We start from the raw sequence: 15405 nt of genomic DNA, 5'->3' as shown, positions 1-15405 counted from the left end.
ACTTCGAGATGAGCGGCGTAAGTGCGGCGCACCTACCTTCTCGCGATTTCCAAAATGTTCTCGAACGAGTGTTTTCTATATAAAGCCGAGGAAACATCGCGGTACCAAGTCAGTCTTACGAGTATAAGTGAGTCAATCTATTCAAGTGCCTAACTGCAATGCCACGACCACTCCGCCATCTTTCATATCGGCTTCATATGATGTTGACCATCGACCAGGAGTATTCTCCGTCGACTACATCCTCCGACGCCGTATCGATCTTTGACCTAGGGAATTTGCCACCGATCAAGTCCACCACTTCAGCGTCGGGGAGTATTATCAGTATGGAGGATTATTTATGTGAAACTTGTTCCACTATTAGAACGCGATAAACGGTGCGCGTAGAACGCATTAGGTAGTTTTAATTAGAGTGTTGGGAGAGTTGGAGGCAAGCTTTTGATTCATGTTTTATCTTCATATAATACATCAATGGCTGCAACGAAAATTCTAAGCCTGGTAATAAAATAAAAAAGTACTACAATATTTTTATTCGTAATAAAACTAAGGCTAAAACTAACCTTTCAAAATTAATCCCAATTTCTTTTATTTCAAAATCCTTTCAAAATTAATCCCAATTTCTTTTGTTTATATGACCGCTTTGTTCGTCATTTATTTTATTTGTATTAATGTTAACGATGTTTTTTTTATCTTCGTATGTTTTAATTTAAATAAGAGATATTTTCAGTATCTAGAGTGCGTTTCGGCTAGAGATGATAGTATCGTTGATGTAAAATGTATATATATATACATTTTACATACATATACGCTTTTTTAAGGAAAGGAAGTAGAGAAGGTTCTAGGAATGTAAAAGGTATGGGGGTTGGGTAGGAATCTAGGGATCAGTGAATCCGGGAGTGACGGACACATGAACATATCTCGTCTCCTCAAACTAGCCTCTTCACAGGCGCATCCTGAACACTCCTCACCCGATGAACCCGGGCACCCCTGCTAAATCGCCAAACGTATTTAACCAACGGTCGTGGAAATCATAAGTATGAGTATATATGTAGCTAAATACTAAGGGGAGTTACACACTTGTTCATACCTTTGGCGTGCCAAGATTCAAAACAAAACTTCGGATGCCATTCGGTATGACTCTGTGTCATCTATAATTATCATAAAATTATAGTTACTCTAGTACTGTTACATTGGTAACATGGGATTTTTTAATTGTTAATTGTACATGTTAACAAGAACATAATAATATTAGCAATAGACACCTACTGTAATTAGGTGAAAACTATTAAACTAAGTTATTCCCTAAATAAATAGCAAATGAATCTTAAGAACTGAGGTAATTAGGCCTTTTTAACAATCAAATATTTTGTAAGTTTGTTTGTGAAACACCACAAAGCAACAAAGATGTTAAAATCCTTATAATTATAATAAAATCATTGTACACCGTTCCTATTGATCTCCACCCCTTCACCCAAATGTAATGTATATATTCCATAGTTAAGGAAATAATTACAAGTCTGAAGATGGCTATAATAAGCTGAAACCGGTCACGATCAAAAAATAATATAATTGGAAAAGATTAAATTTATTTCAATATATCATTATAATGGAATTCCACCACGAATTGTCATTCTGGTTCCCTCTCACGTCGGAATTGGGCTATAAACATAGCAATCATCAATATATTTAAGGATATATCTACGTTACCTCTGTATCCCGCAGACCAGGTCACTAGGGCGGATGACCAAGGCGAAGGTAACGCAGTAGCACATAAGGATACCAGCCAGCAGCACATAGCTCAACTCTCTCCCAGAAGCTCGCACCACCGGCGTGTCGTTGTGCCGGAGGAATACCCCCGCCACGAAGCTGAAACAAAATAAACCATCAATTAAAACTAGTAAGAACAAGGCCGGGAGTTGGTAAGCAGAAGATAAATGGGAAATGATTAATCACCAGGGCTTAAAGGACCCTATTATGACCCTAATATTATGTAGGAACATGAAATTTCAGTTTTCAAAGTTTCTCGATTTTCAAATAGCAGGGGCGTGCAATCTATAAAGGCTTTAAAGATGTGCATATACTGCATAACTCCCATAAATGGAAAACTGGATTTCTTTCTATTCTTCTTTTCTAAGGGCTTACTTGGCTTTACAGATTCTAAGGGTTGCACGAATCTGCCGTTGTTGAGAATGAATCAAACAGGCTGAAAGCCTAATAAATATTACCAGATGATCATTGGTTCAATACATTTAATAATCAACCTCACATCTCCCACATTCAAGTCAATGTTATCAAAGTGATTTATTGTTAAGGTATTATGCCGCGTCACGCTACCTCCTTTGGCCAACGTTTTGGACAGCATCAGGGAAGATGAATTCATATGTTTTTGGCCGTGAAAATTTCAAATGTCAAAGTTATGATTACATATATGATTGACACATAAATGCCCTAGTGAGATATTCAGATTATGTGTTTTATGTTAAAAAACCATTTTTTGAATAAATATATACATTATTTTTGAGCCAATCTAGCTCAAAACCTTCCTGTGGTATGAAGGACTTGTTTTTGAAATTTGACAAGAATCATTTTTTAATGAGCATACATACTTTAAATTGCAGGAATACTGGCGATATGAAAATTAGTGAAAAGTATCATAACTTTTTTTTACGATTTTAGTATTATTCTAATGTGTTTTTGTGACATTTAATTAGATTAACTGCTTTCGAAATAAATAAATAAAAAATATAAAAGACATGTATAGCAGTAAAAGGTTTCACGTGCACATGACACGTTTCACAAATCAATATATGACTAAAAGCTCAAATTGACCAAAAAGCCAATTTGTCGAAATTAAAGATAAAAATTTCGGTTGTGAATCTGTCTGTAACTCCGTTTAAATTAACTCTAGAAATTTTGCTTTAAATTGTGACACCAATTCCATATTTTTTAGTCTTGACTTTGGAGAATTTTCGAAGAGTAATATATATATATTATTTTGTAAATGTGTTCAATTGATTTATAAAATATATTTATATTATGGATTATTCATTGATTTTTTTTTAATCTCGGTCCCGAAGCCATTTGATTTGTGTTTTAAAACTGTACGTTATTTATGGATTTGTTAATCGCACTAATAAGTCATTCTTTATTTTCATTATGTACTACCTCAGGCCAGTGAAAAATCACGGATAGTCTGAATGTTCGTGAAATCAGTTCCAAATTTTAAAATGGCAATTAAAATAATTGTCTTTTCAATAACTCTCTCTCTTCGAAAATTCTCCAAAGTCAAGATTAAATATATATTTAATATCTTCATACAATTCATTTTTTAGGAAAAACGATTTTTAACGAAAATATTAAAAGTCATTTTATACGAAATTGGGCCAAAAATATCGCCCTGGTTTAAGACCACCATTTAGAATTGAAAAGTTGCTTAAAATGGCTTTAGCCGTGTTTGTCAGCCAGATCTGTATAGCTAGGTACGTCACCATCTTCCTCTCCCCCATTTCCTCCCGACCCCTACTACATTCAGCTTCAAAACATACCCTTACTGAGGATGGAATTGTTTCACTGGGTCAAGAGAGTTGGGAACCCTTGAGACTCTTGTGCGATATTCACATAAACATAATCGTACAAATAAAAATAGGTTAGAGGTAAATGTTAATCGTAAAAATAACTCGCATCAATGTGGTCTAATCATAGTTTGACAAGCGTTGAACGCCAAAACAGCTATAGATCTGTCGGTGGCTGAGTTGACATCGCGTTTGGATCCCACCCAGGTGTAGTGTGTTCAATTTATCGACTGGCTAATTCCTCCCTCACAACACAAGCAACATTTTCCGCCTATTGCGGTTGTAGTAGGAGGTTTTCAAATATTGTCAGGTTATTCGTAACCCGGGAATTTTTGTCTTTCTTTAAAAAAAAAACACTCATATTTAAAGTTGTCACAATATAAAAACTAAAACATTTGCAGACGAATTAGCTGTATCAGATCACATGGCACAGTTAATGCACACAAAAACAGATCATAATATAAAACAAACATTGTATACAAAAAAACAATTATTTAACAAAGAAAATACTCAAATGTTTGACAATTACTTATCATGTGTATGTTGGGAAACACTGAAATCATTTGAATCCATTGATGACAGTTACGAACACTTCATTAATGAAATAAATGATGGGATGAAACTTTGTTTCCCCTTCAAACAATTTAAACATCCTGAAAAACGCCAAATAAATTGGATAACACAAGGTATTAAAATATCTATTAAACAAAAAAAGCAACTGTACATAAAACAAAAACAAACAAATGACATGTCAATCATAAACCACTACAAACAATACAAAAAAATTCTTAGTAAAGTAAAACATATAGCTAAACGAAATTACAATAGTCAACGTATTCAGAATGCGCGGAATCAAAGTATATGGAACATAATAAAAGAAAACTTAAGCAGTTCAAAATCTAAAATTAAACCAAAAATCTGTCTTAAAATAAATGATAACATGGTATCAAAACCAGAAAACATTGCAAATGAATTTAACACTTTCTTTGCACCACCGCCACCACAGCAAAATACATCACAGCGTCCAAAATCTGCTAAAACAGTCACAAATAAACATTCTTTTTTTATAAAACCGGCACTGACAAAATCCCTATTAAAATTATAAAAACATGTGCAGAAGCTTTAAATTACCCATTAGAAATACTAATAAATAAATCATTTGAATCTGGAACTTTCCCAGAACACTTACAACAATCCGTTATTGTGCCGCTGTATAAAAAGGGCCCTAAACAAGAAATTTCAAACTATAGGCCAATATCCTTATTACAAAATTTTTCTAAAATATTTGAAAGAGCCATGTACAATCGCATTTATAACTACCTCGAAAAATTCGAGATAATTTGTCCACAACAATTTGGATTTCGTTAAGGTCGTTCAACAACACAGGTAGTCTTAAAATTTATAAACAAAATTCTAGATAGTATAAATGTTAGCAAAAAAACCGTAGGCATTTTTCTCGACCTCTCAAAAGCATTTGATAATGTTGACCATAAGCTTCTTCTAATTAAACTTGAACACATCGGTATAAGGGGCTTAGCCTTAAAATGGTTTGAATCATACCTCAAAAATCGTAAGCAGAAAGTTCAAATTTCAAATATTGACGAAAAAATGATGCAACACATGGTAGAATCACAATGGAGAACCATAAACAAGGGCGTGCCACAAGGAAGCATTCTTGGGCCTCTCTTCTTCCTTGTGTACATAAACGAACTTCCAATAATTGCTGGCACAGATTGTTCAATGCTTGCTGATGACACTGCTCTGTTATTTGAATGTACTGGAGATGTTGACGAGTTTAATAAACATGTTAACGAGACTTGTCAATTGATAGCAAACTGGCTGTTATCACGAAATCTGTCGCTTAACACAAACAAAACTGAACTTCTAAAATTTTGTAAATATTAACTGGAAAGAACATGTATCTAAAGTTGTTGCAAAAATCAGTAGCTTTTCTTTTGTTCTAGGCACTCTTAAAAATATCTTCAACATCGATTCAGTAATCACCGCATACTATGGATACGTATAATCAATAATAAAATACGGAATAGTTTTTTGGGGAAACTCAGTAAACGCCAAAGATGTTTTTATTATCCAAAAGAGGTGCCTACTAAAAATTACAAACTCTGATCACCGGGATTCATGTAGACCAATTTTTAAAAATCTTTTACTTCTGACAGTGACGGACATATATATATATAATGGAGTTATGCCTGTTTGTACAATCATCTCCAGAAAAGTTCCCACAAAAAAACTCAACACATAAACACGCTACAAGGTTCATAGAAAACCTATTAATCCCAAAAGCAAACAAAACTATTTTTCAAAAAGGACCACACTACATGGCCATTAAAATATATAACAACCTTCATGTAGCATAAAACAAATAACCGACACACTTAAATTTAAGTCAACACTAAAAACATTTCTTTTAAACAAATGTCACTACACCTTGAATGAAAACTTTACATGAATTAAATACCTCTGTTTTTTTATTTACTGTTATTTATTTGTTAACATGTAATTGTTGGGTTATGTGATATAATGTGTATTTGTTGGGTTAGCTGGAAGAAATAGGATGTAATCTATAAGTTATACCCTTTGTACTCTTTTTGTGCAATAAATATTTTTTTTAATTTTGAATTTTGATTAATATTACTAAATTTCATTTAGGTAAGTACCTAACTGACATTTATTACCGCAAGTAAGTAGAAACTTGAAGATAAAATAATTTTAAAAATCTGAGAATTAAACACAACACCAATAAAAAGAGAATTACATTAAACATATTGTCTATTTTTGACCTGTTCATAAATATATTTTTAATACATTTGATAATTGAATATGCAAAAATAACAATGCCTTTTATCCAATTGTTCCGCTCGTAAACTAGGGCTGCACAAAGTTATGAGGGTAGCGGGTGAATTTTTGTAGAAAAAAAAAATCAGACCAAGGGTTAAATGCTAAATGGATTTCGTGGACACAATGTAACAATGAGAATGGGAACAAAAATACGAATGGTGCCAGATGAAGGGATATTTATAATATTACATATATTTGTACGATTCATTATATTTATAGGACTAATTATTATCATAAATACTGTTATGTTTATGTTATTATTTATTTTTATGTTCAATATTAGCACCGTACGAGTATACATTTAGGCACAATCAAGTTTTAAAAATAATTCACCAAAATTTGGTAATTAAACATAACTTGATTGACTGCCGTAATATAATACCATATTATGAATACAAACCAAAATCATTTTTAGAAAACGAATTTTATAAAATATATTATGATAAAACTATACTAACAGACCGAACGATTAGTCATAATAGACCCGATATAGTTTTACATGACAAAATTAAAAAAAATAACTTATATCATTGATGTCGCTATTCCAAATTCCTGTAAAATTCAAAAATTTGTTCATGAAAAAAGAAGAAAATAGAATTTGGCATTCTCAGACTATAAAAATATTACCATTCGTTATTTCGGCTACTGGCATTATACCTAGCTCTCTCATTAAAAATTTAGGCGTATTAGATCTATCAAAAAATTTATATATAAAGATGCAAAAGTCGGTCATTTTGAATACATGTAGGATAACGAAAGATTTTTTAAATATTTATGTTGAGGGATCAGTAGGATTTATAGGCCCTGTTAGAAGTTCTACCGAGCCGAACCCTCTGATATGAAAATATCTGGAGTCGGTGAATTTTTTTCCTATTTGATATCTGGTGAGTTGACGAGTTGTTGTTCTTGTATTGTTTTGTATTTATTTTACTTATATAATGCACTTGCATAATGTTGATTGACTAGCTGATCATTTGTGGAAAAGTGAGTGGAAGGGTTTAGTTTTTCCTATGGGGAAGATTTAACCCGGACAACAAAATCGAAGCATAAAAAAAAAAGAATTATTCCAAAGCAGTGTTATATTATACTATATACTAACGACACAAAATCAATATATTCATTGAGAAGAGTAGTCCTTTTCTCCATTATTTGTATTCCTCATCGTCTGTGTTTGCCCAAAATAAACAAACCCCTTGTAATATTATTCATTATTCATTCAGCAATTCAGAAATAAGGTTTATGAGGTCAGCTAATATTTTTTGATTTGATTTAGAATCATTGCTTGAAAGAAGGAAATTCAACATTCGAAAAATATTTGAAGGGAAGGAAAATTACTTAGGACGGGTTGTTTCGGAGAATTTGAACAATTCATCAAATTTCAACGTTCATTTTCAAGTTCTGTGAAAGATTTTTTCAAGTTCTGTTTTTATTTCAGTTTTGTCAAGCAACTAGCCTACAATGATATAATAACAGAACTTGAATAAATCTTTCACAGAACCCGAAAATGAACGTTAAAATTTGATGAATTGTTCAAATTCTCAAAAACAACCCGTCCTTAGTGTTCGACGTTCAGTGATAAATAAATAAATATTCAATTGAAAACTGTTCTACGTTCAGCAACGATAGGTAAATAGCAAATTAAACAATATTATATCTCCAGCAACGTAACATTTTTAACTTAATAATATTCTACGTTCAGCAACTAAAGGTCAATAACAAAATAAGGAGTATTCAACGTTTCGCAACATTGTAAAATTATACACTAAATAGTATTATATATTCAGCAAATAAAATAGTATTCTACGTTCAGCAACGTTAGGTCATCAAGAAATTAAACAGTATTCTACATTCCGCGACGTAAAATTATAAACTAAATCGCATTAAAGGTTCAGCAGCGAAAAGTCAATAACAAATTAAATATTTTTCTGCATTCAGCATTGATAGGTCATTACCAAAATAAAGAGTGCTCAGTATTGAGCAACTATGTTTCAAAAACAAATTAAACAGCATTCTATGTTCTTCGCAACTAAAAACCATAAATTTAAAAAGTCGACGATAAATTACAAATTGAATAGGTATTTTAAATAAGAAAGTACATTATTTCTACCTGATCCGCTTGCATAATAATTTTGTTAATTCACACTCACTTCTTATGTCGCGTTTTTTTATTACGACCCGCTACGCAACGAAGGAACATTGTGGACTCTTCACTCCACGTATGAATGATGTAATTCCATGGTGTCATGAGAATTTCTAAATATACTGCTGTTTTAGTAGCGCCAAATATTACATGTTTTTATTTTATTTAGGTTACAAGAATGTAATCTTACTACCAAAATTTAAATAAACCTTTATTTAAACATTATAACAATTTCGACCCGACCAATTTAGGACAATCAACCCGACCATTTTACAAATAAATGTAATTGTCCAAAAGTGAAATATCGTTTTAAAGACTGGTTCTATTTTTTTGTCAATATTCCACTCTCGTTTGGTTCGGTGAATAAACAAAGGCTTTCACATATTTTCCCGTCGGTCATTTAAATAGGCGATTAGTTGCAACCGAGATTTGCTTTACAAGTGAATAATAAATAATAGCCACCCACCCTAATATAAAATACACTTAGTAAATTTTCGCAAAGTAAACGTTATACATATTAGATATTCCTTATTTAAAAAGTTTAACAAAAAAAAACGAAATCACTTGAAAGAAAATCAGTGAAAATTTAAAATCGGGGAACATCTCAGATACCTTTTAACACCCCTGCCCCTAACGCCACCCTCATTCGTCACAGTTAACTGGCAAAGTAGTTAAGTCGGCAATCCCTTCACGAACTTTTCGTCATTTTTTCATCCAAAAACTTTAGCCATTTTGTAAGTCTCTACGCAGGTGTTCAAAATGTATGGAAAACAATATGTCCGCATATAAAATATTATTTTGGTTTGTTTGAACAAGTAACTTTAATTATTTCAATTTTATTTTTTTGGAAGACAAAGGTATTTTTTTCTGATTCGTGTTTTTGAATGTGGATTCAAAAAACCTTTTCAACTTTTTGTATTCATGAAATTGCTTACAAAAAAAAAGCTTTGAATATTTTCAAAAATTGAAATATATGTATTATCAATAGCTTTTAAATTGTTATTAGTGACCCCATAAAACCTTTGATACTGATTCCAATTTGGCATTAATCCAAAACACCGTTCCGAAATATCCAATATCTGCGGAATTTAGAGAGAAACTAAGCACCATTTAAGGCATTGTTTTGTCGAACTTTGCTTAAACTTTGTGACCTTCCTTTAGACCCAAAAAGGGTAATAAATTTTCCTTAAACCAAATATTATCTTGCACCTGACTTCTTCGCAAAGCTGTAAGCGTACGCTTCCCTCGGAACCACTCTTCGTAAAGAGGGAAAATTTTAAATCTTTTGGATCAGGAAAGCTTACTCTTTTTAAAATATGGTGAAAAGCTTTAACGCTTTTTTGTAGGCCGGTATTGTTGGTTTCGATTTCAGTTAAAATATTTTATTTATTTATTTAAGATAAATAAGTGAGTACAGTGATGTTATATAAATTACATATTGTTACAAAATATATTTATAATCGCAATCTCACGAAATAAGAAACTGGTTTTGTACTGGTGAGGGATTACACTAATTATAAGGAAAATAGAACAACATTATGCAATAGGTAAGTATTTTTATAATAGAAACAATTGCAATTTCCTGATATTGAAGATGATACCTTTAATATTCGTACTCGTTAGTAAATGCAAAAAAAAACAGATTTCTCTATGATTATTGCAAATTTATTAAGAAACTCTAAAAATTATTGGAATTCGAATTTAAAACGGGATTGAGGCCCTTAAAAAACGAATTAAAAGGGTTATTGATAAACATTTAGTAAATTACAGTTATATTATCGAGATGTTGGCAATTGCATGTGTTCCGAAATCAAATAACAGGAAATCCGTAAATTCATTTGTTAAGCCCTGTTATCGTAATTTTAGCCGGATTACCGATATTTTAAAGAGATTTTTAATAAATTAGCAATGCTCATAATACTCCGTGTACCTTGGTTGGGTTAGGTAAGGTTAGGTAGAGATTAGTACTTATGCTAGTGTTAGTGAGAAAGCCCGAAGAGAGCCGGAAAAAACCGAAGCAGCCCGAAGCAGTTCACTGTCAAACGCGTCAAACGTAAACAATGGTTTTACGGTTGTTATGAATAAACATCGCAAGAAGCGATTCTTAAATAATCGTGGAACAGGAAGTAATGAAGGAAATTTAAAAATAGCAAACCTTTCAATAGGGCTATATGTATCTCGTTTCGCACTTGAAACAAACACAGAAGATGTAAAATTATTTTGCGAAAATAAAGGTTTAAAAGTAATTAATGTTGAAATCCTAAAACCTTTCAAAGAAACTCCATTCAGGACATTTAAAATCATGATCCAGCAAAGCGACATTAAAACTGTGATGAATCACGATTTCTGGCCCCAAGGCATCGTATTTAGAAGATACAGAGAAGCTATCGAGCGAACCACGAAAGGAACAAAACAAAATGAATAAGTTAAACATCACTTCGATCAATTGCCGATCTGTAAAAAGAGTAGAAAAATTTATTTCTGATCTGTGTATTACAAACGACATCATTCTGTTGCAAGAGACATGGCTTATACCAACTGATTTAGATTTTCTTAGCGAAATTCACCCTGAATTCATGAGCTATGGTACCTCAGCGGTAGACGTCTCTAATGGCCCACTACGAGGACGACCATATGGCGGACTAGCTATACTATGGAGGAAATCATTCAAGGCAGTGACAATCGACTGTGAAACTCCCAGGATAATAGCGATTGATATCACACTTAACACTGGAACATTACTTGTCATGAGTGTATACATGCCAGTGGACAACACTGATAATTTACCGGAATATTTATCCTGTCTATCAAAAATGCACACGATAATTGAGGAAAGAGACAACCCTAATTGTATTATTCTGGGAGACTTTAATGCCGACATGAATTCGCCATTTGGACGTGAGCTTAAATCATTCTGCTCCGAATATAACCTACAAATTGCGGATGTTGACATACTCCCGCTTGACTCCTACACATACGTAAGCGATGCACATAATACCACGAAGTGGCTCGACCACTGTCTAGTGACTCAGGCAGTACTCAATACAATAGAAAATATGTATATTGACTACAAGTCCGACTGGTCTGATCATAGACCAATGCACACCACTCTAAGAACTAATGGGTTACCCACATATACCGCAAGTCACACAAAAGTAGAGGATCCGTGTTGATGGCGGCCCAAAAGTCATGTAGAAGTGCAGTCCTACTCCAGGTATGCCCAATTTGCAATAGGTCAACTTCAGATAATTTATGGAACCAACACAGAAACTTATGACAGCACCACGATGAATGTAGCCCAAATCGATGACCTATACAAAAACATTGTACAAGCATTGAGTAACTCAGCTATATCTGCGTTTAACACAGGGAGAAGGCCAAAAAATGGGAGAAAATGGAAGGCTACAGCGGGTTGGAATGAGCAGGTTGCCTTATATTATGAAGCGTCTAGAAATGCACACATAAATTGGCTGCAGAATGGACGACCTACTGAAGGTCCCATCATGGAAGCTAGAAAAGAAACCAGATTGCTTTTTAAGAAAAAATATAAGAATTGTCAAAGAAGCTTTGAGCAGAACAAAATGGACAAAATAGCGAACAGCTTTGAATGCAAGAATTTTTCATCTTTCTGGAATAAAACCAATGCCGTATTGAAAGCGAAATACACCGCACCGAGCCAGATTGATGGAAAATCTGTAAATAAAGATATTGCTGAAGTTTTCAGAAATACATTCTGCTCCGCACCAGATCAACCGCAAATAATGGTTGAAGAGATTGAGACAAAAACGCATCAACCAGAACAACAGCCGTCCATCGTCATATTACCTGAGATGATCCAGCGAGCAATACGCAACATGGCAGGAGGTAAATCTGCAGGTCACGATGGACTAGTGATAGAACATGTAAAGCATGCGGGGGAGTATTTAACAATACTGCTTGCCTCTCTCTTCACTGCCATGATCGGCCTCGGACACATTCCGAAAGAGCTGTCCAAAACAATAATAATACCGATCCCAAAAAGCCGCCAGTTGAACTTGACATCATCTGTTAATTACAGACCCATATCTCTTGCCACAATAATTGCAAGAATCTTCGAAAAGGTCATCTTAAATTTAACGGAAGACAAGCTCAATACAGAGGACTCTCAAATGGGCTTCAAAGCTGGATGCTCTACTGATACGGCCATATATAGCATGAAACAAACAATCGAATACTATAAAGCCAGAAAAACAACGGTGTACGCATGCTTCCTAGACTTAAGCAAAGCCTTTGACAGGGTTTGTCATAATGCGTTGTGGAAAAAACTGACCGAACGACAAGTTCCACCACAAATTGTTAATATATTGAGAACATGGTACAACCAACAGGAAAACTTTGTCAGATGGAATGAAAGCCTATCAGAAGCAGCCAAATTAAAGTGCGGCGTTAGACAAGGAGGCTCAATGTCCCCAGTGCTTTTCAACGTGTATATGGATGAACTTAGTAAAACACTAAATACGACAAGAATCGGATGCCATATTGCCGGGGTATGTATGAACAATATTAGCTATGCAGACGACATGGTCATACTAGCTCCATCGATAAGAGCGATGAGAAAACTTCTGGCAATATGCGAAGCTTACGTTGACAGTCATGGGCTGATGTACAATGCTAAAAAGTCATCCCTGCTGATATTTAAAGCAAATACTGGTCCCACTGTCATTCCATCCATACGTCTCGGCGGGGCCAACCTGACAATTTGCAGCGAAATCAAATATTTGGGGCATGTCATCACCGATGACCTAAATGATAAAAAAGACATAGAACGTCAAAGAAGAGTACTGAGTGTGAGAGCTAACATGCTTGCCAGGAGATTCAACAAATGCAGTCCTCCGGTGAAGGAGCAACTTTTCCAAACATTTTGTATGAGCTTCTACACTAGCGAGCTATGGACGACATACACACAAGGCGTCATGAACACACTCCGAATACAGTACAACCACGCATACAGAGCCCTATTTGGCCTCCCCTGGCGATGCAGCGCTTCACAGATGTTCACCGAAGGAAGGGTGCATGGGTTCGCTGCTTTGATGCGCCACAGAATAGCCGGGACGAGTCAGCGCTACCAGAGATCGGACAACACTCTTGTCCAGGCCGTTGCCCAGTGGCAGGGAGCGCCTCTACACCGGAGATGGAGAATTTCACTCAAGCCACCATAAAGTCCGAATGTGCACATCAATGTATTGATTTTTTATTTATTATTTTTATTTATATCTTTATTCATTTTATTTTTATGTATTAACTTAAATGTAAACTTTTATGGCAGGCAGAGCATTGCACACACCGCTCTGTCCAGCTGAAATAAACATTATTATTATTATTATTATTATTATTATTAATTCCTCTGGAGAAAGTTTAAATACTAAATAACAAGCCGTTTTGTTGAATAATCTACAAAAATAACACTAGTAAAACGTGCACATCTTTTAAGTTCACTTTAGTGGGGTCTTCATTATAACTAGCATTTATCTGTAATATTTACTTAATACTACTCCTGCATTCCCGGGACAGCGTGCACCAAACCTTTCCTTTACTATGTGACTATTTAGAAGCCTGTTAAAGACGTCTGCCAGACGAAGCCAATATAAAAAATAGGTTTGTTCAATTCAATCAGCCAGGATTAATTTAGGATGTATATTGTGTGACCTTTTGTGTTATTTTATTTATTTATTTATTTGTTTGTTCACGCCTTGACGGCTTTTACATGCAAGGTAAATTATACAGGAGCATTATAACAAGTACCTATATAGCATCATAAGAAGTATAACATAGTATTTATGATAATAAGCTGAGCATGAAAGACAAGTTGGCACAACACAGGTAAGTATTAGTATACGATAAGTAAATTGTATATTGTATAGAGGAGTTCAACCAGCAAATACTTATTTGGGCTCAGGCTACAGTACATTCAGCAATTATAATTGTCACAATATTACACAAAACATAATTACAAACAAACTCGAAACATAACTGTTGGCAGTGGTGCAAAACATTTTCTAGCGATTTATAAAAGTAAGTAATATTCTTGTAATTTAAAATATATATATATATATAGGTCCCACAACATTTATTGCGTCCGTGCGTAAATCCGTCTTTGGGCGTCCAGCACTTCTAGTTCTTTTTTTTAGATTGTTTTTGTGAATATTGCACTATGTTTTACTCACAATAATCGCTAATATCATATTTTTTTAATATTCATAATAATGCAGGTTTTGATGTTTATTACACTTTCATACATTTCTAGCGTCACGTACATACTCACGTCCGGGTGTATATTTTTTATATATTGAAGGTTCCTTTAATATAGGTTTCACGTCCGTTCACTCTAATTCAATTGTTACGTCTTCCGTATATTGCTGACTATTCTAATAAAGGTTTCACGTCCATACTGAATAATTTATTCTAGCGTCCGAGTGTATATTATTTGTTTGTTACATGGCGTTTTGAAGGTCGATTTCATTTTTACGTCTTCCGTATATAAGGCCCTTAAGACTCTTGGATTTGTTTTGAGAGTTTCAAAAGGTACATTTAGGCCGTTGTTATGCCCCTTATATTATAAAACCCCTTAGGATTGCATGACTTATTCTGATATGGGAGATATATTTCACCTTAAAAATAATCAATATAAATATTGTTTATTTTAATTCTTTTATATATCTAGACAAATCGACATCTATATTTTTTGCAATCTTTTGTTCATTTTGAATATCTACATATGTGAGACTTCTTATCGTTTTTACCAATGTATCTTTTTTTATTATACGCTTTTTTGTAACATTTTTTTTTCATTCTATTTTG

At 33.7% G+C, this 15405-nt stretch overlaps 1 protein-coding gene across 2 annotated transcripts in view; it reads right to left on the bottom strand.

Annotated features, from left to right (window-relative positions):
* Positions 1 to 15405, bottom strand: part of LOC149420254 (metabotropic glutamate receptor 2-like) — a 710206-nt gene that overhangs the window by 81592 nt on the left and 613209 nt on the right. For both annotated transcript variants that reach the window (XM_089636555.1, XM_089636554.1), the window contains one exon: positions 1705 to 1863. In XM_089636555.1, coding sequence (XP_089492681.1) covers positions 1705 to 1863 — 159 coding nt within the window. The remainder of the gene's footprint in view (positions 1 to 1704; positions 1864 to 15405) is intronic.

Source organism: Hesperophylax consimilis, chromosome 10 (genome assembly GCF_061612785.1).
Source record: "Hesperophylax consimilis isolate HC1 chromosome 10, BYU_Hcon_1.0, whole genome shotgun sequence".
Lineage (NCBI taxonomy): Eukaryota > Metazoa > Arthropoda > Insecta > Trichoptera > Limnephilidae > Hesperophylax > Hesperophylax consimilis.
The sequence above is the reverse complement of the archived record's forward strand: the minus strand, read 5'-3'. Positions and strand labels throughout refer to the sequence as shown.